Source organism: Meleagris gallopavo, chromosome 9 (assembly GCF_905368555.1).
Source record: "Meleagris gallopavo chromosome 9, MGAL_WU_HG_1.1, whole genome shotgun sequence".
Classification (NCBI taxonomy): domain Eukaryota; kingdom Metazoa; phylum Chordata; class Aves; order Galliformes; family Phasianidae; genus Meleagris; species Meleagris gallopavo.
The window spans coordinates 2,417,814-2,443,500 of NC_139412.1; the positions used below are offsets into that span (position 1 = coordinate 2,417,814).

General features: G+C 56.8%; 1 protein-coding gene across 5 annotated transcripts in view; it reads right to left on the bottom strand.

Annotated features, from left to right (window-relative positions):
• Positions 1–1,266: 1,266 nt before the first annotated feature.
• The window catches only part of DLG3 (discs large MAGUK scaffold protein 3), a 55,474-nt gene continuing 31,053 nt past the window's right edge, over positions 1,267–25,687 (bottom strand). For 4 of the 5 annotated variants that reach the window (XM_085230688.1, XM_085230686.1, XM_085230687.1 and 1 more), the window contains 18 exons: positions 23,479–23,603; positions 22,915–23,084; positions 22,565–22,701; positions 22,316–22,460; positions 22,015–22,174; positions 19,540–19,696; positions 19,310–19,412; positions 14,543–14,657; positions 10,437–10,613; positions 10,184–10,259; positions 9,491–9,590; positions 6,204–6,245; positions 5,763–5,813; positions 4,990–5,091; positions 4,737–4,909; positions 4,138–4,247; positions 3,305–3,396; positions 1,267–1,660 (listed from right to left, as the gene is read on the bottom strand). In XM_085230688.1, the coding sequence (XP_085086814.1) occupies positions 1,554–1,660; positions 3,305–3,396; positions 4,138–4,247; positions 4,737–4,909; positions 4,990–5,091; positions 5,763–5,813; positions 6,204–6,245; positions 9,491–9,590; positions 10,184–10,259; positions 10,437–10,613; positions 14,543–14,657; positions 19,310–19,412; positions 19,540–19,696; positions 22,015–22,174; positions 22,316–22,460; positions 22,565–22,701; positions 22,915–23,084; positions 23,479–23,603 (2,142 nt within the window). In that variant the 3' untranslated portion in view covers positions 1,267–1,553. Of the gene's footprint in view, positions 1,661–3,304; positions 3,397–4,137; positions 4,248–4,736; positions 4,910–4,989; positions 5,092–5,762; positions 5,814–6,203; positions 6,246–7,038; positions 7,085–9,490; positions 9,591–10,183; positions 10,260–10,436; positions 10,614–14,542; positions 14,658–19,309; positions 19,413–19,539; positions 19,697–22,014; positions 22,175–22,315; positions 22,461–22,564; positions 22,702–22,914; positions 23,085–23,478; positions 23,604–25,687 lie in introns of all 5 variants that reach the window. The other variant, XM_085230690.1, reaches the window with a different exon arrangement.

The window sequence follows — 25,687 nt, forward strand, 5'->3', positions numbered from 1 at the left end:
TCCTCTGCACAGGGCCAGCTCCCAGCACTAACAGCTGCCTCACTTGGGAAACCACAGGATGCTGCAGTGAACGACTCCATCCCCCCAAAACCACAAGCGGGAGGCACCCAAAGCGGTTCCCAAAGGTAAATCTGAGAGATGGCGTAGAGCCCAACATCAGAGAGAGGGCAGAACCAGGAGGTGAGCACTGACTTCCCCACTGCTCCCAGTGCTGGAGGATGGAGCTCCCACCCAAGGCCACCACCACGCATGCAGGGAGCGGAGCAGCAAGTGTGACACCAGGGAAGGAAGGAGGAAAGAGGAAGGCTTTGAGCTGCTGCCCCATTCCTACTAATCTGAAAGCCTGTGAGCAGCCACCCGGAGCACAGCTGGGGCTCATCGTGACAGCAGCCAACACCAGAAGGAATCATTCACCTTTCAGCACAGGTCCAGGGCCAGCCTGACATCCCAGGTTTTCCACAGCAACACAGGACAGCGAGTACATCGTTTCATGAGGCTGGTAGAGTATTTCCTAACTAAACACCTCGGATCTGGATTCTATTTACAATACAAGCCAGCTTAAAAAATAAGTTAAAAAACTGGATTTTATACCCGTTCAGTTCATTATTAACAAGAGAAAAAAAAAAAAATGGAATAATGAAAAAAAAAAAAAAAGCCAACACAGCAACACAATATGGTTTTGGTTTAACATCAGCTTAAAAAAATAGAACCAAAAGGAAACCTCTCATGCAAACACATACGGTGGCGTGTAAAACAATGTGCAATTTAATATGTAGCATCATCCATTCTCTCCCTCCGCAGCCTCCTGTTCAGTCTGTGGCTCCTGGGTCAGCCCAGAGCTCCGGGTCCTTCTGGGGGGCTCTGTGCTGCTCCCCAACCTGGGGCTGCTGGCAGGGCAGCAGGAGATGCTCGTGGTACCGCCAGGATCGTTTCTGCCCAGCGGGTGGGACAAAGGAACTGAAAGATCCTTGCAATAACACAGTACCTTTGAAGAGGTCCCTCAGGTTTCCTAGTCCACACGGATATATATATATATAATATATATATAATATCTTTCTCTATATTATATATAAATTACATATACAGATAAATAAAATGCCTTCTTGCTGCCGTTCTGTCGCACTGCTCAGAGCTGCTAGGCAGTCACACCTGGAAGAAATGCCCTGGAGCTCTGACACTGCTCGTGTTCTCAGAGTCCATTGTTCCACTTGTTTCTTACGTCAGTCCTCAGCCGCCTCCTCCCTTCTGGATTCTTGGTTTAGTTAATAATAATAATAATAATAATAATAATAATAATAATAAAAAACGACTCTTGAATGGGTTCTCATCTGTCTCTAATGGAGCAGTGGGAAGGTCCATGCAGGGATGGTGGGAACAGTCACGTGATGAATGAGATCAGTTCATCCCAACAAAAGAAACAGGACTAGAAAACTCAATTTTGAGACGATCTAAAAAAAGGGGGCAAGGAATCGTTTGCACATCCCCCCCCCTTAGGGCAGAGGGCACAGGTGGGGTGGGACGTCAGAGATGGTCCCCGCAGGTGGGGGACAGCTTCAGAGCTTCTCTGGGGACGGGACCCAGATGTAGTGCCCGGATTGGTCCTCGATGATCTGTTTGATTTTGCTGTAAATCTCTTCGAGAGAATCTCCTTGTACGATGGCTGAAAGAGGAGAGAAAAAAGAAACACCTTGAGCAAAGCCGTGCACTATGGAAAGACCTTCGCTGCAGCAAAGGAGCCGATAACACACAGCCAACAGTGAATGCAGAGCCTGTGTTGGAGAAGCTGGAACAGGCCTGCAGTGACACAGAGGGTTAATGCAGGGTGTCCGAGGGGATTAGCAGAGCTGCTGGCTCGCGTGAAGTGCCAACCAGGCTCTGCACAATGGTGCTAATCAGCTTTGTGAGCCGTGTCCCAGCGCTGCTGAGCTCCGGGCAGTGGGCCCAGGGCAGGGTGTGAACTTCCAGCTCTGCTCCGTGGTCACTGCCTCCCCCTCCCCACCACTCTGCTGCAAGGCATGGAGCACTGCGAGGATTAGCCGAGTGCGTACCCTCACGTGCTGGATTCGCCCACCCAGATCTGTTCCCCTGCTGAGGGCTCCTGATTGTTACTTCTGTGCTTCGTCACAGCACCGGCACGCTGGAAAAAGCCAACTCCTGGCTGCTGCTCCTGCAGCAGTGCTTTCCCAGCGCCTTGCTGCTTAGCGTGGACGCAACACAAAAGGCTTCTGCGTGTCTCCTACATCAGGAAATGGACCACAGCTCAGCCTATAGCCAAGCAGCACCATGCTCCAGTGCCTCACTGTAAGGTCCTGGCACAGCACTTCCTACAGCATTCACCTCACTGCCCATTACAGACTCCTTTCAACCGGGCTGGGTTTCAGCCAAAAGCATTCCTTCCCCAGGTCAGCCTCAAGCCTCACTGGCCACGTGAGGCTGACGATGGCGTGCTGAGGGTTTGGCAGGACTGCAGTGCACGTTTCCTTTGTGTTTGCTCTTCCTGGAGGAGCAGCCTGCAGTTCTGGAAGCGCTGCCCAAGGCAGAGTTCTGGGGAAGGCTCTCACACTGTTCATACTGATACATTTTCTCAGCTGTGATCCCTATTTGGAAAACGTTCTGCCTGGGATTTTTTACAGTAGCTGTTAGGTGAGTAATGCAGTATTTAGCAGGATTACCATCCCTCGGCTTCGGAGGACACAATTACCACAAAGGAGGCAAACATGGAAGATCAGTTGGTCTGCCTTTTTGCCTGCCCATGATTTTCCAGCATTAATCACACTGCAAACGTTAGTTCCTTAACGCACAAGGATGCCTCTGTCATGAGTCCATCCCTCGACCGCTCTTCAACACAGATTCAGGAAGCCAGCCAAACTTCCAGTCCTTTATGGAAGATGTTTTGTAATAATTCTGGGCAGCCTCCATCATTTGTGTCCCTCATTCTTGTCTTTCCTCTTTAAACACGACCCTATTCTCATTCTCAGGGAGTTATCCACTAATTTATGTTGTGCTTCCCCTACCTGTTGTGTTTTTTATTTTTATCACTATTACTGAAGCCAGTGTTAGGCTTTCACAACCTTGGAAAATCCTGCCTGACAACTTCTGCCCTCCTCTAGACCTGGTTTACTCTTATCCAGTGATCTCTGAACGGGCCCTTTGTACGGCCGTGCTGGCAGAGCGCCATTTCTTTTTGTTTTGATGGAGCTGGACAGTTTCTCATGACCCTGCAGTAAGGCAGTGCTGATAGAGGTCACAGCTGCCAATTGGAAAAAGATAATCCATCAGACACAAATGTACTCGGGACGCTCACCTGTAAAATACTCTCCAAATTCTTGCTCAAGTTTCATGGCTTTGTCAAAGACCTTGTTGGCCTGTTCGTATGTCTGTCTCCGGTTCATCTCCCTGCCATGCACAAGAAATAGAAACTTAGCAATGAACAAAAGCCAAAAAATAGCCCATGCCACCATCCCTCTGTTGCACCAGAACATGGAAAAGTCCAGGCAGCCCTCTGAGTTTGCAGGACCACTGTGGAAATCCCCTGCCTTCCCACATCCTGTCACCACTCTCCTTGCCTGGGCTCCCTCATTTTCATACGACGTCAAAATGAGCAGTTCTAGGGCTGCTGGCCTGAGAAAGGGTTTTTCCAGTCCCCTTGGTGCCAGCAGTGTCCCTTCTGACCTTAAAGTCCAGCTCTAACTACAGAACTTCCCCACAGATACTGTTGATGCTTGGAAGATGTGCACACTCAGGTCCTCCCTGGGGCAATGAGCAGCAGGATGGGCTGCAGGAAACATCTCCAGCCATTCCAGCACTGTGGGCTCTCAGCAGCTCTCCTGGCTGCCTTGGTGCCCAGCAAAGTAGGGTCCATCAGACACGTTTGGGAGCATTACCTTGCTGCCACAGAAAATCCTCTTTGGTGCAAATAAAGAGCATTGAAATCAGAACAGTCCACGGAGGTGGGATGTACCCACAGCATTAGTCCAACTGTGAGACCAGAGACACAGTAATGGGCCCAGCTCTAGTGAACAGGGAACGTTCAGCATCACCAGCAACATCTGCTGTTTTCTGAAGCACAGAGGCAGCAGAAGTACAAAGGCCCAACTTGCCAGCACCTCCCACCCCAAAACACGTTGCTGCACTTACATGAGCGCTTCGATGGATTTTGGTTTGATGAAAATGGCAATAGGATAAAGTTGTGCTTGTTGCAACCTCTTGATAGCATTGCCAGATACATCCAGGATGCAGTGCTTTCCCTGGAAAGGAGACGATTGGGATCAGACCTACCCACACAGTCTGCTTTGGGCAGAGAACAGCTTGCTCATAGGGACATGCTTACAAAAGAGAGGAGCCACTGAGGTGAAACTCTGCTCCTGAGACACCAGACAACTCCCACAGCCCTTACATTCCTGTCTGCTTATGGCAGGACCACAGCAAGGTGAGGGGACTCAATTTTTCCCCAGACACTTACAAAGCTATTCCCAAGCCATCAGTGCACCCTTATGCAAGAAACACTACTGGTCCACCAAGAGCAGCTGGCATCCTTTGCCCCATGAACTCCTGAACACAGAGCTGGTGCCCCAGTGCTGGTGTTTGGGTGGAGTTGGGCTGAAGGAGACAAAGCACTGAGGTGGAGCAAAGCAGCCACCTGGGCTGCATGGGGATGCGATCGCTGCCCTTCATTAGGGGCACGGGGAGAGGAAGGACACTGCAAGTGCATCCCTGGGAATGCCACTGACACTCACCCTCTCTGCGACTGCCCGCACCGACTGAATGCTGGTCCCATAGAGATTGTCATTGAACTGCCCAGCCTCTATGAACTTGTTGTCCTGAATATCCTTCTCCATCTGTTCTCGAGAGACGACGAAGTGGTAATCCTGTCCATCCACCTCATTGTCACGCCGAGGCCTGGTGGTGTCTGGAGGAGAGAAGGCGTCAGGAGCGGACCCGGTGCGACCCACCCGAACCCACATGGCTCTGCTCTCTGCAGGGACTCACGTGGCACGCAGGAACCAAACTTGTGTGGAAATTCAGAGATGAGGTCGTCATTAACTCGGTCCTTCGTGGGCCCCAGGATGATCACAGGCCTGGCGTAGTGAACTGCAAACAAAAGCCACAGCTCAGACCGACCCATGCTCCAGGAAGCTCCGTGGAAGTTCATCTCCTGGTTGTGTTCAACATCATCCACATCCAACCCAGGCGACGTGTACAGGCAGGTGGAAAACAGCATCTCCATCCCCTCTGTCAGCGTGCAGCTGGCCCAGGTGCAGGAGCTGCTCCGGGGAAGTGCCACAATCTCACAAGTCAAAGATCAGCAAAGCTGCTCTGCTGCTCGAGGCACAGAACTGACAACCAGGATATGTAGACATGCAGGCTGTGGGCCCTAAGAGACTGATCCAGATGCTGGCAAGGACAGACTGCTGAGGGGGTACTGCTCAGAAGAGAATCCCTAGATATCTCGTGTTGGAAGGGATCCACAGGGCTCACCAGTTCAGCTCCTGCTTCCATGCCTCAAATCCAAACCTCGTGTCTGAAAGCATTATCTGACATCCCCTGAACTCCAGCACTCAGGGCTGTGACACTGCCCTGGGCAGCCTGTTCCAGTCCCACTGCCTTCTGGTACAGAACCTTTTCCAAACCCCCACCTGACTCCATCCTCAGCAGGGGTCAAACCCAGCTGTTAAGCTGGAGATCACCCCAGCCAGCCATGCACAGCACAGCTGTAAACGGGGGAAGGGGTTTGATGCCCACAACCCAGCACAAGGACTTACTTTCTTGCCGTGTCACCGGCTCGTATGACAGGATAGCGTCCTCTTGTCCTTCTGAAACAGAGCCAAGGAGAGGCAGGTGAGCGTTGGCAGCAGCCTCCCAGCCCCAGCCACCCCTTGCACTGAGGACAGGCTCTCACACCCATCCAGTATCAGCCTCTCCTCCTCCCATCTCCTCCACTGCAGGCTTGGATGTGAGTGGGCACAGCAGTGGGCACACTGCAGGCATTTAGAGGAGCACTGGAGGGGTAATGGGAGCACTGGCTGCGGCCAGACCCGAGTTATCTTGCACCCCATAACCCGAGATGGCAGCTGGCACAGCATCTCGGTGCCACCAGCAGGAAGGAACAGCCTCCGAACAGAAACACCACCGGGACAGAACGAGATGGGAGTGCACACACACACACACACAGAGGTGAGACAGCAGGAGAGACGCACACTTACTGGAACTGCTCTCGCTGTCACTGGTGTTTGATGTCACGCCCTCTGCAAAGCAACCAGAGAGACCATCTTCAGAGCCAGCGCTCACCAAGGGCACACGAGCTGGCACCCAGTGCTGGTGGCTGAGAGCAGGGCAGCCAGGCGACACACCACCAGAAATGCACCCTGGCACCCATGGGGAGGGCTGGGAGCGGGGTGCTGGGGCAGGACAAGCATCTCTTGCCCTTTGTCGCTCTCAGGGGAAATAGGGGATGTGCGGGGGAACCTCTTCTGCTCGGCTATGCTGAGATGGGGGAGGTGCTGGCAGCGGGGCTGCGGGCAGGGCTGGCAGGGTGCAGCATGCACACGGAGGGCAGGGGTGGGGAGCTACCTGCAGAGAGGGGCCGGGACTCACAGAGACGAGACAGTGACAGGATGGGACAGAGTTCGGGGCTTCGCTTTGCTTCGGCTGATCCCAGTGCTGTGACCTCCCCACAGAGGCTGGCTGCTGCCCTGCTGCCCGCCCCACTCGGCACAGCTCTGCAGGGTTCGGGGAGCGCAGCCAAGCAGCTCTGGGCACGTGGGCAATCATGTACCATCAAAGGAAGATGGCACGATGCCCTCACCTGCTCCTGAGGGTGCCGTGGGCAGGCCCTTGCATGTGATTAGGGCACAGCCAAATCCCCCAAGCAAACTGCCCATCCCCTCCCCAGTGTGGCACCTCCAGAGCACTCTGCTGGGAGAGGCAACCAAACCCATGGGGTTCCTCGTGCCCTGCACCCAGAGAAGCACAGCCATCAGGCACCCCCGCGCGTGCCAGCAATGGAAAGTGAACGATGCGCGTTGCAATTCCACTTACTCAGGTTCTTTGCTCCATAATAATCGTCACTTAACCCAGGGAAGTCCTGATTTCACAGACAGCGAGAAGGGGGAGAGGGGAGAGAAAAGAGCGCAGGAGAGGGGCGGTCAGAGAGGAGGGGGAGAAGAAGACAGAGCCAGATGAGCATTAGTGACAGGAGTGCAGAACGGCCCAGAGCTGTAACTGCAAGTGATGTTAAGAAACATTTCTCGGTGGTGACACTGGCGGTGGAGCACCAACATCTCACCACGTGCTGCTGACCCCCCCAGAGACCCTCACGCCCCTCTGGCTGCACCTGGAAGCCATCGTGGGTCCCCTGAAGCTTTGCCACAGCCCCAAGGCATTTCTCCATACAACCTCACTTGGTCTTTTTGCTGCACGAAGCTCTGCTCTCCCCTAGGCCCCTCTGGAGGGGAAATGAGCACTGCCATATCTCTATCAGCATGGCCGGGGGATGCTTCTCCCCACCTGTGTGCATGAGCTGCCCACACCCCAACACTTGCACAGTCTGCGAAGACAGAGAAAGGATCCCCCCGCTGCAAACAGTGCACCAGGATGAGCAGCACAACAGAGTGTGGCAAGGGAGCTGCCTGCAGGCTGCTCTGATGCTGCTGGCAAAGAGTACAGCCTGCCCCGTGCCCATGCCATATGTCCTGCACTGCAGGGCTGGCCAAGAACAGTGTCTCGGTGACCTTCAGCTGCGGGCACCGAGCTGTGCTCCATCAGCACCCCTACACCCTCCTGTTCTCTGCTGCTACACCACCTCCAGCACAGGTCACATCCTCACTGCTTCCCGCAGCCACCAGCCATGGCCATGTCCTGCATGCAGAGCAAGGTGCCCACACCCCACAGCAAAACAAGGGGAGCCAGGACAGGAAAAGCTTCCTATGGCCAAAGTCTGTTCCATCAGTGCCTCCCCCACAGGCAGCGAATGCTGTGAGCTCAGCCACATGCCCTGCAGGAATCTGAGCACACAGACTTCACACACCATCACAGCCATCATGCTGGCTGCTGTCACTGAGACCTCCATACAACCTGGCTGAAGGAAGTGGGCACTGCCCCACAGCACCTGGTTCCAGCTGCCCTTTGCCAAGCCCAGGAGGGCAGCGGATGGGAGCACTCAATGTGCTGGTACCAGGGCAGGGACACCGCTCTGCCTTGCCCACTTACTCTCCTCTTCCCAAAAACGCAAGGCCTGCAGCACTCTCTGTGAACACTCACTAAAGGAGCGGATGCAATTTAGCACCTGGAAAGAGGAGAGGCTGGGCACAACTGTTCACCTAACCCAGCAAGGGCAGGCTGTTTCATCCTCGCACTGGGAGAGTACTTTCAAGAAGTGAGTTTGCTCCAGAGGAGCTGTGCAGCTGCCTCTCAGTTTTCCCTGGGTGCCTACAGGAGGCTCCAGCATTCCTGATGTCAGGATTTGGAGCAACGAGCTGAACACTCAGCACAGCTCTGGAGCCTGGAGGTGCCTCGAGGTTACACCCCCACCCCCTTCTTCCATCCTCTTCTACACACGAGATGTGTCTGTGCACAGCCCTGCCTACCAGGGAGAGGGGAGCTGCAGCACAGCCTGCCCTCACTGGGAGCCCTGGGTGAGAGCTGGGTATTCCCCAAAATCTGCAGCCAAGACATGCCTCAGGTGCTGAGTGTGGGCAGTGCTTCTGTCAGCAAGCACACACATCCCTCATGGCCACGGGGTTTCACCTACAGGAAGGGCATGGAGACTGTCAGGAATAGGTAGCAGAGAGTCACTTCTATGGGAGACAGTGAGCACAGCCAGGATGCCCCCCCTCAGCCCAACCAAGGACAGCGGACAAGCTCCTGCACTGCTCAGCCACCCCTTGCTCTGGAAGGGGAGCAGCCCTTGGCAGGCACAAGGAGGGAGCAGAGCCCACAGCACATGGGAGAGAGCAGGAGGAGGCAGAGCAGAAGTTTAGGCAAGTGTAAAGTTATGAAAGGATGAAGACATCAAACATGAGAGAGAGAAAGAGAGAGCCAGCCTGTGCAAAGACACGGCCAGAGGCAGTTGGGCTTGCAGCAGCTGGGTGAGCCTGCCTGCACAGGGCACTCATGCCTGGTACTTCAGCGGGTGCACAGGGACATGAAATGCAGCCAGGAGGTCCCTCACTCGGTTGGCATCCACCCCAAGTGGTGCAGGAGCTGCTGCTTTGATTTCAGGCTCAGGCTGCTCCTTAGCTGCCTGCAGGGTTGATGGGCACAGAACCTGACCAAGCCACATCCGTGCCTCATGGTGGCTGGGAGGGCAGTCCAGTGGTACAGCAGGGCACGTGCACGGCCTCAGCCTGCCTGGCAGGAGCAGCACAGTTTGGCCAACGCAGGCAGGTACTGGGCTCGCTGGCTATGGGAACGTGGCCTATCTCCCCTCACCAAGGCAGGAGGTGGGGCTCGGGGGGTTGCACGTTGCCCTCTCTGTCCAGCTGCTACTTACGTTCCTGTCCGCTGCTCTCCTGGGCCAGGTTCTCTTTGCTCTTGTAAAATGGAAACTTTCGAGAGAGGCGGAAACTCTTTTTACGTTTCGTTTTGATCGACTGTGAAGAAGATGGAGATGGAAGGGAGGACAGAAAAAACAATGGCGTTTAACGCATGCGAGGAAAATTAAAATGAAGAGACAATGAGGAGCCGTGTCAGGGCGGTTACCCTGAAATGAAATCATGGAGATTACATGAAAACTGTAATGCAGGAAAAAAAAAATTAAGTGCAGAGAAAAATGTGTTTTAGGGATGTTGGGAAGCTGATGAGACTCTGCAGGAGGAGCACGGCTGTTCTCCCTGCCTCATCTGTTCACTCCATGCAAGGGAAGCTCCGCCAGCACCAGGCACCTTCAGTCAGCTCCCAGCCATCAGTGCTCTGCCCAGGGCTGTGCTGGGACGTGTTCTGCTCCCTTGGCACTGTGAGGACACCCCGCTACCAAACCATTATCCTTCATCAGCACCTTCACAGCTGCCCCAGCTCCTCTGCTCCCACCCTGTGTGCTGCCGAGGGGAGCCGTGCCTGAGAAAGTCCAGTGCACTGCTCATTGCTCTGGGACAGCTCTGGCTGCCCTCAATGGGAGCACAGAGCTGCTCAGACTCACCCTGCCCCACTACAGCACACTGTCTCGTCGAGCCTGCTCAGCACTCACCCGGTTGGACTCTATCATGCCGGTCCTGGCGTGGAATTTCACCGTTTTCAACCGCGCTCTCTCCTTCTTCTCCACCCTGATTGGATGTTAAAAGGGAGAGAGATGCTGCTAGTCCCTGGGATGCCCATAATGCTGCACATATTCCTCATGCTGATACTCCAGATCTGCCACACAGCACAGATCCAGAAGCTGGGTCCTGAGGATTACAGGACCAAAGCAGCAGGTGAGCCAGCTCCTGCTGACGGGCACTCACCTCTTCTTGCTGGGGATGACTCCTATCTGCTCGCTCTCACCGTGAGGTGTCACAAGCCTAGCTTGCCACCACTCATCATCAGAGGCATTGATGACATGCAGGATGTCCCCATAGGAGAAGCTGAGCCCCTGACTGGGTAAGCAGCTGTCCCGGGTCCGGTCATAGTCAAACAGAGCTCTGCAAAGGAGCACAAAGAGGAGTGAAGCCATCCCCTACCAAGCAAGCAACAACACTGCAGACCTCATAAGGCCCAGAATGAAGTGCTCACCATGAACCCCCCACAGAAAAGACAGCCCTGGACCTATAAACTAGCTCTTGACATGAGCTGCAAGCAGCACACAAACCACACAGATGCTGAAGAAGGCTGCGGTCAGAAAGCAGTCAAACATTCAAAGTTCAGCGGCCTCGAAAATATAACAGGTCATAAATGGTACCCCAACGTTTCCTTCCCTGCTGGCAACCAGGAAAGCAGCACACAAGGGAAAACCCACCTGCTCTGCTCAGGGGTGAGACCCAGCACCCTTCATCAGGAGCAAAGCTGTGGGCCAGCAGGCTGCCCTGCAGCAGGGAATGGAGAGTCTGCCCTGTGCCATGACCAACAAGGCTGTGAGATGGCCAGGAGGTGATTGTGCCCTGCTGCTGGAAGAAGTCACACCAATGGGTGCAGGGCACGCACAGCCTTCGCTTTTATGTGTAGAAGTATTTCATTCCAGAGGTCTGTGAATTATGAATGCAACTCAATGTTTACCTGATTCTACAACTATTTCAGATTTTTAAATACTTCCCCTAAGAACAGTTTATTTAGTTACAGTAAAAGAGCTTCATCTCCAATATTAAATTACCCAGCTGCAGAAAAGATGATTATTTTTTAAACTAAGGAAGAGGAGCACTAATGTTCTTCCTGTGTAAGTGACTGGAGCCTTATCGCCTGCCTGCACTGCAGCCCCTCGCCACAAGCTGCTTTCAGGGGCCTCATCCTACCAATGTCTGATCTCAAACCAGACCTATTTTCTCCAGACACATCCATTCAGCAACAAATGGAAACAGCTGAGCGGCCATTCGGAGCACTGTTGCTGGTAGCACAACTGGGAGTCCTATTTTCACCCCCACGAGGTCAGCCCCACTCTTCCCCCAGGCAGAGTGTGGGGCATGTTGAGCACTTCTCAGCCAGCTGCTGGCCTCATCCAGGCAGAAAAGAAGGGGAAAAGCCATAATAACACCACCCTTTGCCCTGCTCATCACCTCCTTCCACTACGAGGAACCCCGAGGGGTCTGAAGCAACACAGCACAAGTCACACTGATTGTCAAGCTGAATCCTTTAACTGTGGCTCCATAAATAGTAAAAGCAACAGGCATGCTGTGCACCAGCCTCCTGCAGGGCGAGCTGCCTAGCTGGCTCTCTCAAAAATTGCTTCTCTGCTACATTTAATAAGAACTCTCTTCCCAGCCAGCATGGCAGATGAGCGTCAGCATAGATCTCCCTCTCTGCAGTGGCTCCAGGTGAGCTGGGGCTCCTCTCTCCTGAGAAGCAGAAGAGCAGCACCAATTCTTGCACTGCTACAAAAGCTGTTCCCAGTTCCTCCCAGTTTTTCCTACTCATCCTGATGGCTAAATTATAACCGCATGCAGATCTACTGCGGGAGCAGCTATAGAGTGATCCACCTTTGACTAAACAGATCTACCTGCAGGTCCTTATTTCTGGCAGCAGCGTCAGTGTGCAACTGCAAAGCGCCAGCTCATCTTCCAGATCAGAGAGAACCTTATCACAGGAACTGCCCCCTGTGAGCATCCCGGGACTCAGCATCACCACACGTCTTCTGCCTCCCAGGCGCCAGCACCTGCCTGCATCAGCAAGGGGAGCTCAGGTGCCAGATCTCATCCACAGGGCTGAAATGAAGGGCCTGGTCAGGCTCAGGCACAGAGCCAGCTCCTGCAGTAGCCCTGTGCTGGCTTCAACCGGTATACAGATGAGCAGTGGAGCACTAAGCAGTGAGCTGGACGTGCTCTTCTTGGGTCACATCCTTCTTTGAGGACGGTGACCCAAACAGCTCCTGGACCAGGAGAACAAGGAGCCTTCTGTGCTGAGGCCTGACGGGTTGACGCAGCCCTGAGGTTCACCCAGCCACCAGCTTGCTCTGCTTTCTCTAGCTTTCTCAGCGCCACTGCTAAGAGGCTCCTGGGCTTGGCCCCACAGGAGGACAGAAACACGCATGGCCCCAAGCACAGCACGTGGCAGCCGGCAGTGCAGCACCGCAGGGCCCTTCAGCTGGAGGCAAGCAGCCCTGCCAGGCACTGCTCCCTGCCAAAAGATAAGGCTGCGTGCGTGGCTGGCACGCCCCAGCCAGACCAGCGCCATTAGGAATGAGGAGAGTGCAATTAGGAGGAAGGAAGGAGCAGAGAACCGGCCGGGCAGGTTCCGGAGCCAGCAGCACCCTCAGCCCCATGGCCGGGCCTGTCAGCTCCCAGCTCCAAGATGCCCGCTGGCCAGGCCTGACCCTGCTCCCCTCAGTGCCTGCACAGGGAACTCGGCGCTGGTGGATGAGAAGATGGCCTGCTGGAGCCAAACAGCAGCCTTGCAAGGCCCAGCCCTCCTCCACACAGCCCCACCATCCCCTGCAGGAGCAGCAGCCTGGCTGCAGGGCAGTGGAGCAGCACCAGGCCTGCTTTCAGAGCCAGCACTAAGCCATCCCACCCCTTTCCAGCACAGCCGCTGGTGGACTTTGCCCTGCAGGAGGGCCAGGAGCACGCCCTGCCCGGCCCAGGTGGGCTGTGAGCACCAGGCCCCACGCTGCCCCGTGCACCCTGCGACCGGGCAGTGCTGACTCGAGCAGTTTGGTAGCATATCCCATAATTGATGTCCTGTCCACAAGGCAGCGGCTCGGCTGGTTTCAGGCAACCCGTGCTCGAAACCACCCCACCCAGAAGGGCTGGGGCAGCTCTCACACGGTGAGGGTGTCAGCAGGGCAGCAGATCACAAATCCAGCAGTGCCTTGTGAAACTGTGAGCTGTAGGAACAGAACGCGGCTCTGCCCCGTGTCAATCTGGACGTGAGGTCCCTGCACCCCCAAACCCTCCTGCACAGCACAGCCCTGCTGCAGGACATGCAGCCTCAGCTCTCACCGTCTTCCCTGCAGGGAAACAGAAGCATCCCTTGCTTTTGCCAACCCTCACCTGCAACCCAAGGTGAGGAGTTGCAGGATTATTTTAATAAGCAAATTACAATTAGCTGCCACCACACTGCTTCTCACTGCAGCCAGCCAGGAGATGGCAGGGGCAACAGCCAGCAGGGCGTGGGGCATGCAGCAGTCATGGAGCCAGCGCCATGCGGCTGCTTAACCCCTGCCTGCTCCGTGCCTGGCTCTGAACCAAAAGCACAACTTGGAATCAAAGCCATAATCCTCCTAAGAGCTCATCTCCTCTGTAGCCAGATCCCGCCGCATGAGCAGCAACAGAGAAGCCAGTTAGCGCAGAACGGGTAGAGGAAAGCACTGCCTGCATCCTCCCTTGGACCTCTCCAAGAGCAGCTCACCCTGGGACACAGCTGTCTGGCTGCAGCACAGCCCAGCTCTCTGCACAGCCGCCTGTTTAAAAGGTATTTAAGTGCAGAGCACTCAGCCCTGATGAAAGAGTGCAAAACCCACTGCTGCACTCTCCGAGCTCCATGCCTTATTTATAAAGCTCGCTTCCCTTGCCTTGTAGCAGCGGGGCAACACGTCCTCTGAAAGGTGCGATGCCCACCCACAGGTGCAAGGATGCAATCCTGGCTGCTGTGGGTGCACTGGCCTAGGGATGAGTTGCTCATCTGCAAGGCTGTAGTGACACATTCTCCTTCCTCGTTCCCAAGTGCTGGGCACACCCAGAGGAAGCACAGGCACCTCCTGGAAAGTGCACCCTGTGAGCACCTGCCTCCCACAGCCAGGCACTGCACAGCCCTTGCATGTATACTCAGGAATGGATCTCCTGGCCAGCACTGTGGCAAAACAGGAGTGGGTCCCACATGGTTACATGCACCCAATGACCCCTCCCTCAGGAGGAAGGGCGATCTCTTCCTCCTCGATCTGTGGAGGCAGCAAGTGGCACTGACAGAGACATGGGATGGGTCTTACCGGACATAGAGGGACCTCTTCTCGCTTGTCCGAAGTGAGCCAGAGCCAGAGCTCATGCTGCTGTTCATCATCTGCTCTCTCAAGTCGTGGATCTTGGACTCAAAGCGGCTGTACTCTGTGGGGAAACAGAGGGTCAGTGCAGGCTGGGGTTGCCCCCAGGTCTCTGCCACCAGCCCACAACCAGATGAACCCAGGAAGCACCAAGAGAGGCAGCCACAGCCTGCCCACAGGGCATCTTGCCCACGAACCCATCCTTCCTCGTACACAAACAAGGAGTGCTGGCAGCTGCCCTGCACACTCCTGTCCCAGGGCTGAGGTCGCCTTACGGAACACTTAAAAAAGAAAACAAACAATGCAGAAAGAGTGAGACCTCAGAGGGGACCATCAGCTGCAGGCCAACACAACATGGCCGTGCAGCACGGCCCTCAGCTCGGTGGCAGTCCCCAGCCTGCCTGTGGCTTGGGATGGGGGACAAAGCGTGGCCTTAGGAAGGGAAAGGAGGAATTCACCTGTCCTCACCTACATCCCAAGCAGCGCAAGACCCCTCAGAAGCCACCAGCACCTCCGGCAGCAGCAGGACGGGAGCTGCCACCACCTGCAGCTCCTCCCTCTGTGCAGCTGCGACGACCTTCAGCTGGGTGTAAAGGTCGGCCCCGGCTCGCAGGGCGGAGGCAGCAGCCCCACTCACCCAGGGTAGACAGGAAAGGTGCTGCCAAGACTTCCCAGTATTGGAGATATTAGGAAAACTTTTGGTTATGAAAGCCCCCAGCGGTGCCATGAGTCACACCAAACACCTGGGCTCACTAATTTTCTGTCCCTGTCTGTATACACTCTGTAGTTACATCCCACATCCTGGTGCACAGTAGGCTGTGTTTGAAAGCCCCTAACCATACACAGAGACTGCTCCTTCAGTGCAGACAAATGTAGGGCTGGGGTTATGCAGCTATGGGTTGGCATTTCCTGGCTACCGAGCCCTAAACTGTGCAGTCAGAGCCAGTTAAGGATTTCTCTTCTGTACAGAATTGCTGCATTTTTAATAATGAAAAAAAAAAAAAAGAAAAAAAAAAAAAAGATGTACCACAAACCCTAATCCACATGCAAAAACTCCACACTCGCACTGAGGAGCTGCGCTGCAGCCCCAGCCTCTGAAGCCTGCTCTGCTGGTTTCCTTCAAACCCCAAACGCCAGCATATGCAGTGCAGTGTGAACCTGCGTGTGGGACAGCTTGACGAGCCATCTGCAGGCTGCCTGCTGCTGCGCTCTCCTCACAGGGTGTTCAACCAGAAGGGTTAAGCAAGCCAGGTTTCCTCCTCTTCGCAGCTCTCAGACAGCAGCTCGCCCTGCAATCACTACTCTCACAGCCCCTCTGCGTGGCTCAGGGGCATCCATGCTCTCCTGGTCCATCTATCTGCTGAATTTGCTGCATCCCCATAGGAAGCAATACATCCACCCATGCTGCTGCTTCTCCCCATCACGCTCACACTGGAAGAGGCAGGCAGCCCAGGGCAGGGGGAGAGAAAGAAAGCAGATGGATTTGCTTAATGTAAGTCAGCACTGGAGTACAGATGCTCAGAGGCATGTTAAAATTTCATGGACAACACTCCATGATGTGAAAGTTCATACACAGGGTGCAATTGCCTGGCTCTTATGGGGAAGCTGCTACGAAGAATGCTCCTGTAGCAGGCAGGGGGAGGTGCAGCTCATTGCTGGGGCTCCTCAACTGAGCAGTGTCCTGCAGATGGGGCTGCCACCTTCCCTGACATGCTGTGTGAGGCTCAAAGGCTTCCCCCCCCAGGAGAAAGAAAGCAAGCTGTAATGCTGAGCACCCCGAGTAGCACAGGCTGCAGCTTAACGGGATGCAGGAACCCCTCTGTGCCAGTAGGCACTGCGTCCAACATCGAGCTTTGAAAGCACACCTGGAGCCTTCCTGCAAGGTTACCCTCGGCTGCAACCAGGCCCCCATTATCAGCATGCTGGAACAGCCTCCCAAGAATTATCAGCAGATAACCTCCAGCAAGCAGAGCTTCTATCTCTGCCCACTGGCTCCTATCCACTTTGCCTCTGCACCCTGGAAGCAGAGCTGCTGCATGGCAGAGCCTCACCTGGGAAGCACGCCCGCTGTACAGCAGGGAGGTGAACATCAGCAGCTCTTTGCTAATCCCCACCTCTGACACTCCCACAGCACCTGGGCACTGGATGCGTTCAGGACACCTTTATCAACACTGAAAATATGCAACAAGTGAACTCACTCCTCTTGTTGCAAGAGGACCTGACGCCAGCAGGAGCAGCACTTTGTTCTCACCACCTTACAAGCTGACAAAGCGACACAGTGTTCTTATGTCCCTCCCTGCTCCAGGGCTGCCCCGTGCAGGTGCTCCTGTGGAGGGCCCTGAGCCCACAGGGCACAGAGCAGCCCTCATCTCATCCCCAGAGGAACCTTTGGCCTCTGCATTCTTCCATGAGAAAGCCAAAAGGGATTTGGGCTGCCCAGGTTGCAAAGCTCTGGGATTAGACATCCACAGGGCCATTGTCCGCTGCTCTCTCTGCCCTCACTGAGCAAAACACGTCCTGTTTTCAATAGCGCTGGCTTCGTTTCCACCCAGACCAATGCTCGCTGCCATCCCCGAGCTCATTTCCCTACAGAGCTGCTGTTTCTATGGCAAACAAACCCAGCAAATGGAGTCGGTGTGCAGCAGCGGAGCTGAAGCTCAGTGGGGCTGCTGCCCTCCACCCCACACAGGGCTCTGGCCCCAATCCCGTGTGATTGTTTTGCAAAGAGTGCAAGGGGAGAAAGCTGTTAGAGAGCAGCAGAGAGCAATCCCTAAGAATACACAAAGCCTGGTGCACGCGTGCTGCTTTAGGTGTAGGAACAACCTGCATGGGCCGGGCAGCCATGAGCGCATCCCAGAGACCTTCCAGCTGCAGCCCATGCAGACCCCATGGTGAGCTCAATGACTTGCCTTTCACTGTGAGCACAGAGTGAGCATGCTCTAAGCTGAGCTGTGTCAAAGCACGGAGACAAAGCAAGCATTACAACTCCTGAAAGTCGCAGTGAGGTCTCTGCAGGCCCCTTCCAGTAGCACGCTGCACGACCACGCCAAGTTTAGTAAAGGATATCAAAGCTTTACTCCACAGGGCTTCAAGGAGGTGAAACTGCCAAACCCATCACTAGTGCTAACAGCAAAGTCCACAGGGAGACACACTCAGCGAGAAGGGACTTTACAGACAGCCCAGAGCAGCATGGAACGGAGCAATCTCACTGCAGCTGTAAGTCAGCGCCAGGCACAGAGGCTGCAGCTCCCAAATGCCGTCCTTTCCCAGATCTGTGCCCCTTTGCCACCTCTCCCATGCTCACAAGGCCCCCACCAGGAAGCCCTCACACCCAAAACTGATGGAAGCAGCCTCACAGCTGCGTAGAGGTGGGACTAAACCAGATCACAGCTGGAGCACACCTATGTTGTAGGTGTGACCTGCACGAGCCACAGTAGCCAGTGGGATTCTGCAGCCCCACATCACTGCAATAGCACCCAAATTCCAGGCACTGCTGCACATCACCGCCGTAGCAGAACAGAGGCCAGAAAGCAGCAGCTCCAAAGCACCAACATCTCAGCCCGACTCCAGAGGGCTTCCAAAACATTTTGTCCCATCTGACATTTAGAAACCGCTCTCGTTCGCATCTCTGCCAAATCTCAAGTGGCGAACAGAGCCAGAAATACGAGAACGTGAAACGCTTCCTGGAAAGAAGGAGAAAGAAGGAAAAAAAAACAAAAAAACACAACACGAAAAGAAAGAAAGCAAAACAAACAAAACCACACCCACAGCACACCCGTGCGTGGCACTAACGGCCCCGGAGAGCCCCGCTCCGCCGGGACGGGGCACAAAGCGCAGCGACACGCGGCTGCGGAGCCGTGCGGAGCTCGGCGCGGTGCGGGACCAACCGGGCGCAGTTCTTTGTCCGCCGCGGGCACAGAGCGGCTCCGCGCCTCACGGGGATTTTCCCCCTGGGCGACTCCCGGCAGCAGCGACGCCTCCGCCGGGTGAATTACAGGCCGGCACTAAGGAAGCGTTGTTGTTACGGTAATGCCGGGGTGCTGCCCGCGCCCTGCTTGGAGCGCGGCCCTGGGATGCTCGCAGCCGCTCCGAGAGCCCCCCGAGGCCCGGCCCGCACCACGCACGGGAGGAACGGCACGCGGGAGGCGACCCCGCTCCCTCTTTCAGGCCCCGGTGCCGAGAGCTGAAGAGATTCCAACCGACGCCGCTCCGGCAACCCCAGCGGAGCCGACCCCCTCCCGGCGGGGCCCAGCCTTCCCGCCGGCCCCGCTCCCGGCAAAGAGACCCCGGTACGTTTCGGGAGGAAGGGAGCCGAGAACCGGACGGCGGGCGGGGAACGCGCAGCCCCGCTCACCTGCAGCTCGGCGCGGTGGGAGGCGGCGGCGCCCCCGGCAGCAGCCCCCGAGCCGCCCGGCCCGCACACAAAGCCGCGCAGGCACAACCGGCGGGACGCCGTCGCTCCGCCCCCCGCCCCGCCGCCCAATCACCGCCCGCACTTCCCGCAGGGCACCGCCTCCCGGCCCCTCTCCGCGCCAATCAGCGCCTCGCCGGGCCGTCCCTTTCGCCCGCTCTCTCCGCGCGCCAGTCACCGCCCCGCCCCCTTCGTCCACGCGCAGAGCACCGCCCCTCTCTTTGCATACAGCGTACCACCCCCTTATTTACACAGACCACGCCCCACACTCGGTCATTTGCATATTAGGCTCCCCCCCTCGGTACCTTCGGGCCGGTACTGCGCGATGATGGTCACCGTCTGCCCCGCCCGCTTCAGCGCCGCCGCCGCCTGCTCGTGGGTGGCGTTACGGAGGTTCACACCGTTCACCTGCGGGGACAGCGCCATGCGTGGGCTCAGCGCCCGCAGCACCGCAACCCCCCCAGCCCCACCGTACCCAACACACCGGCGCCCCCGTCCCCGGGACAGCTCTGCCCCCGCCCTTCCCGCAGCTCACCGACAGGATGCGATCTCCCCTCCGCAACTCCCCGCTGAGGTCGGCGGGGCCTCCGGCTAGGATGAAAGACACGAAGATGCCCTCTCCGTCCTCTCCCCCGACGATGTTGAAGCCCAGGCCGGTGGAGCCTTTGTGCAGGATGATTTTCCGGGGCTCTCTGCAGGGACAGACACGGGGACATCACAGTGGGGCCACTTGTGCTGGGACACAGGAGAGCTTGGGGTGACACGAGATGTAGCACAGATGGGGACAGAGAACCATGGACGTGGCAGTGTCAGAGCCTGTGAAGGTATTGGGGACGATGCCAGTATGGGGTGAGCACACCCCTCGCTGCACACAGGACGTTCACAGCACAGCCCTGCATGGCACACGAGCAGCCCCGAATTTTTTGGCGGTGACTTAATTCTGGCGCAGCTCAAACAATAGGCAGGCGCTGGCAGAAAGGCTGCCTGGCCCCGCAGCCATCCGGCACTGATTTTCAGCTAGGAAAAAAAATAATCACTGCCATCAGAACGACAGACAGCAGCTCCTTGCTTTGGTGGCCGGCACGGCACTGGGGCTGTTGGTGTGGGGTGGATGCACCGGGCTGGGTGTCCCGATGGACTGAATGTCACTTGGACAGCACAGCCTGTCACCTTATAAGGAACATGAAAAGCAGAAGACGGACATTCAGACAGACGGACGCCTAGCCCTGCCAGACCCTCCCAGCTCTCCTCTCAGCTCCTTGCCCCGTGCTGTGTCCCCACACCGTACCTTGGCTCACACTTGCTCCTGTGGCCCTGCCGCTGCCTGGAAGGGGACGGCTGCCCCCGGTAGGACATGGAGGAGGAGACGTTGACGGTGAACATTGTGGCACGGGGCAGGAGCTTCCCAAGCTCTCACCTCGTGGTTGTGTCCTCCGTTCCCACCCGGTGTGGCTGTGGGGCACTCAGCTTCCCAGTGCCATGCCCACCCTCGGGATTTTTATGGAAGCACAGAGGACGGACATTCCGGCGCCTGTTAGACCCTGTGGGCTTAACCCCTTCCTGCCCCCCCGCCTCTCCTTCCAGCAGCGCTCAGTCCTACAGCTGTGCATCGCTGATGGGGCAGGGGCTGACCCCTGTGACCTTCAGAAGATACTGAGCTCAGCAGAGCTCAAGGCTCAGGCTGGGGTGTGCAGGGGCTGGAGAGGACTGGGGAAACCTCACTGGGATCGCGGGGTTCCACAGAGGCTCAGCCACATTCCAGGGCTGCCACCAGCACTCAGCTCCACTGCTGAGTCCCGCATCCTTGCTTTGCTGCTGCTTTGGTGTCTGCCTGGGAGTCAGCTCGGTGTGAGCAGTGCCTGCTGCTGGAGCCCAGCAGTGAAGGTAGAGATGCTGCAGGAACCAAGAAGCGGAAACAAAGCCCCGGAGAGGTGAATCTCTTATTCCAGCTCTCAGTCACAGTATGTGCTCCAGACATGCTGGGCAGGACAACGTTCCTGCAGATGGATCCTGGACACTGTGGCACTGACACCTTGACCTGAGCGCTGCACATAGGGTTTGAATCTTGGGGGTCCTCTGTGTAGCCTGGAGTTGGACTGATGATCCTTGTGGGTCCCTTCTGACTCAGGATATGCTGGGATTCTTTTGTTCCAAGCTCACAGCAGCACTGTGTCCACAGCAGGGAAGGAGGCAGCAGCCAGGAGCAGCTCGACAGCAGTGGGGTCTTGGCAGGGCAGCACCATCCTCTAGTGGCCTCCTGCTGCACTGTGCCCACCATGCTCCTGGTGTCAGGATGCTCTCGTCCCTTTCTGGCCCATAAAGATCCATAAATGAGATCAGGGGGTCCCAGAGGAGGGACAGATGAAGTGGTGGCACTGGGAACCAGTCCCTTTGGTGGTGCAATGCACACAGAGAAAGCAGAGCTCCTGCAGCACTGCATCTTCCCGCGGTGCCCTGGCAGCACATGAATGGATGCATCCAGAGAGGTCACAGCATGCAGCAGGGTCCAGCTTAGCACCAGGAGGTGAGAAATCAATGGGGTGGATGTGATGGCTGGGGGTCTCTGAGAGGACCTGCCTGCCTCCTGCTCTAGGATCCAAAAGCACCACAGAATGGGGCCATCTCAGCTCTGATGAGGCTGCAGCAACTCCAATGCCGCATGGCAGCCTTGCTCATAACTGCAGAGCCAGCCCTGCTCCTGACCTGAGCATCAGTCCTGAGCACATAGCATCCAGCCCTAGCCCCAGTGGTACCAAAGTGGGCTCAGCACAGGCCCTGGGGCTCACAGTGCCTGGATACAGCTGTCCTGGGACTGGTGAGCACAGCAAGAGGAGCTATGGCACTACCAAGATGACCCCCCCAGCCCCTCTCTCCCTGCACGGAGCCCACAAATGGGGTCTTTCAGCCCCAGCAGAGACTCAGCACGTGACAGGATGCAGGGACTGGGTCAGGGAGAGAAAGGAAAGGAGGAGAAGGGGCAGGGATGGGGATGCCCATTTGCAGTTCTCACCTGGTGAAGTCTTCATCCCCGATCATGTGCCGAGGGATGGGCGAATATCTGGAGGGGGTCACTTGTGGGGGGGCAGGGTACGCAGGCTTGCTCTCTACACCACCCAGGTAGCCCAGACTGGAGTTATGGCTTATGTGGTTGTCAGCCAAGGTTGAGAAGGCTGCAAAGAGAGGAGATGGGCATCAGGAGCAGGAATTGGCCTCAGTGTAGATGTGGAGCCCAGCCCAGCTCCAGCGTGTGCCATCCCCATCCCTGCTATGGAAACCCCCGTTCCTGCAGTGCAGGGCTGGTGCCTACGTACTGCTGGTGTAGTCGGGGGGCGCGTACATGTCGTTGAGGTGCAGGCTGCCAGGCTTGGCCACTTTCAGGTACACCATATCAGAAGTGTTCTTCAGCGCAGCCACCGCCTCCTCGTGCCGTACATCCTGCAGGTTGGTGTTATTCACCTACCACAAGGCAAAGGGACAGTAAGATGCAGTTAGACCCATCCTGGTTGGGATCCTGGGAAAGGGGACCGGGGAGAAGCGTGGAGATGTGGGTTAGGGCTCACCGCCAGCAGCCGGTCCCCAATCTGCAGGCGTCCGTCCTTCTGGGCAGCGCCTCCCTCGATGATCTTGGTGATGTAGATGCTGTTGTCCCCGGGGATGTGTTGGTTCCCAATGCCCCCTGCGATGCTGAAGCCCAGCCCTGGAGATGAGCAGGAGGGGAGGAGAGAAGGAAGGATGGTTGGTTGCAGCCAACCCTGGGCAATGGGACACCTTCTCACTGTAAGCTTTGATGCGGGGCTGCCCCACACCTTGCACTCACAGCATCTCCCCTTGTAGCATCCTATCCCACAGGATCCCACCCCACAACACCCCCCACACCAAAGGGACTCCCCGCCGCAGCCCCTTTGCTCACCTTTGGGTCCCTTCATCAGGTTGACCTCCATGATGGTCTCCGGTGGGGGCTGCCGGCGCCGCACAACGAGCCGCACCACGGGGCCTGCTTCCTTCAGGGCCTCCACTGCTTTGCTGTGCACCACCTCAGAGACGTCCACGTCGTTGACCCGCAGCACGCAGTCATTTACCCTACAGGCACCGTGTGATCCTGAGCTCCCCAGCATCACCAACCCTGTGCCACCATGGTCACCTCTGCCACCCAGACCCTTGCATAAGGGGAGCTGCTTGAGTTGAATGGATCCTGTGCTTTGGGATGAGCCAGAGCCAAGATGTGGGGTGACAGCAAAGTTCCTCCTCAGGGGTGGAGGCTATGGGGGAAGCAGGGGAGGCAGTCCCCGTGCTGGAGAGGGGGGAAGGGTCTAGTACTGGTTAAGAGCCAGAGCCAGGAAAAAGATGGGATGCTGATAGCAGGAGGATGCCTGGAAAGGGGACATGCCCAGGAGAAAGGGCTGGAAGAGAGCAGGTTGAGAGCTGTGCAGTGGGAGCGGGAGGCACGGTGAAATCCCCAGCCCCACATACTCACCCCAAACGTCCATCCATGGCCGCTGCTCCCCCGGGGATGATTTTGGTGATGAAGATGCCGGGATCATCTGGAATGTGGGGGTTGTCGATCCCTCCTGCTATGCTGAAGCCGAGGCCGGAGTTACCCTGCGGGGAAGCACATGGGGCATCTGTCCCACGCTGTCCCCAAAACCCAGTGAGCTCCTGTGCTGGGCTGCTCCGTGCAGGCAGTGGATGTGTGGCCGAGGAAGATGGGTGCTCGTCAGCCTGGCTCTCAGTGCGGAGCACCCGACAGATGGAGCAGGAGCGTGGGAGCCGCCAGGACCTCCCTCACCACCACGTCTCTGTGAGAGACTGAGCTGGAGGACGAGGGGGTGGTCCTTGGCGGAGAAACCTCCCTTTGCTGGCAGCTCCCCAAGAGGAGACACCACCTGCGTGGCCCATGCAGAGAAGGGGGGCTTGGGTCAGGTGCTGGCAGCCTAGTGGCTCCTGCAAGACCACTTTGAGTCTTAACATCCAGTCAGCCCCTGGGTATTACATGTACTCACGGCCCAAAATATCCCCAGTTGACCCCAGCAGTGCTGGTGCCCAAATCTGCTCTAGGGAGGTGTAAGGATGGAGATGAAGCCTTGCTGGGAGGAAGGAGGGAGCCCCTGTCCCAGAGCTCGCTGTGTCCCAGCAGTGTCCCAACACCAGGGGTACTTCTGTTGCCCAGTCCTTGCTCACAGGACCCTGTTCTGTCACACACTTATGAGCGCTGCTCCCAGTGCCGTGCTTGATGCAAGCGGACAATTACTGTTTATTTTTTTCTGCTCTGCCTTGGAAATCAGATGGCTTGTTGCCTTGTTTTCTCATGCGGAAGAGCTGACACTTAGTCACATCCTACCATGCCTGCCTCTCATACACAGCCACGCTCGGGCCAAGTTCTGTCCCGGCTGCCCAGGGGTGCTGCTCACCCAGAGAGGGTGGGGAGCCCTGGAGGTCCCAGCATGGACCCATGCCTGGGATGGCTGCACCCTAGCAGAGGCTCCAAAGGAGGTCTCCTGACAACAATATGTCCAGCTCAGGCCATGATTCAGGAGGCATTTGTTACTATTCTGATAATCTAGAAGAAATCAAGTTCATGAGATTTCTTTGCCGGCACTGGGGCTGCTGGAGATGTGGGGACAACACCTGCAGCAGATGCATGCACTGCCCATTGACCCACTGCCACGTTTCTTTGCAGACAGCTCCCCAGATCTGCCATGGTTGCCCTTGTCTTTACAGCAAGGGCAAGCCCATTGCTCTGGCTGAGGGTTCTCATCCCTGGAACACAATGCTTTTGCTCCTTCAGCAGCCCGGAGCACACAGCAGCACTCAGCCCAAAAAGGAAGCATCCCCTGGGCACGCTTTGTCAGGCACAATGGGGAAGCGGTGGGTGAGGCTGCAGCCCCGGATAACCTTCCGTCCACCCACCTCCGTGATGCAGAGCCGGGGGGAGGAGGGGGATGACTAAAAGAACAGGAGGACGAGTGATGCGTCTTCCCCTGCACTGCCAGCCAAGTGCGAGGAGGAGGTCCTGCACAGTCCTGGAGCTCCTGGGTATGGGGTGGGATGGGGCATGCAGCGGTGCAGGGATGGACAGGCAGCTCTGCGCTTACCCCATGGGCTGATGCATCAGAGCAAAGTCTGCTCCATCTTTTCCCACTGTGCTCACAGCCCCTACTTGACCCTCTGCTCACGTCCCCATCCCCACAAAACCACCGTTATCCCAACGTCAGCGCTGCGTGGCCAGGATCCCTCCGACACAGCAGAAGGTACAGCCAGGAGCTCCCCCCCACCCAGCCCCCGCCGCAATCCGGGCTGCCAGAAAACCTGTCCTCATTGCTCAGCATCATGGCACTCTGTGCCTGCGGCGAGGCAGAGCCATCCGCTGGGGCAGGGGGGGCACCGGGGCACGGAGGCGAGAGACAGAACCCCCCCCCCCTTTGTGTGCCAGCGCAGCTCCTCCTGCCTCCATTTTCCAGCAAAGCCGGTGACAAAGAGCCCCCGCCCCCCATCCCAGCTCTGCGCTGGCGGCTGTGCGGGGGCGAGGGTGCGAATGAGAAACCCTCCTCCTCCCTTCTGGAGGGGTGTGCGGTGGGAGCGGAGCGGTGAGCCCACCCCTGTGCTGCAGGGAAGGAGAGATGGACCCCCCCAGGACCCCCCCCAGCCCATTCGCTGTGTGAGTGGGAGGAGATGCCCACGGGGAG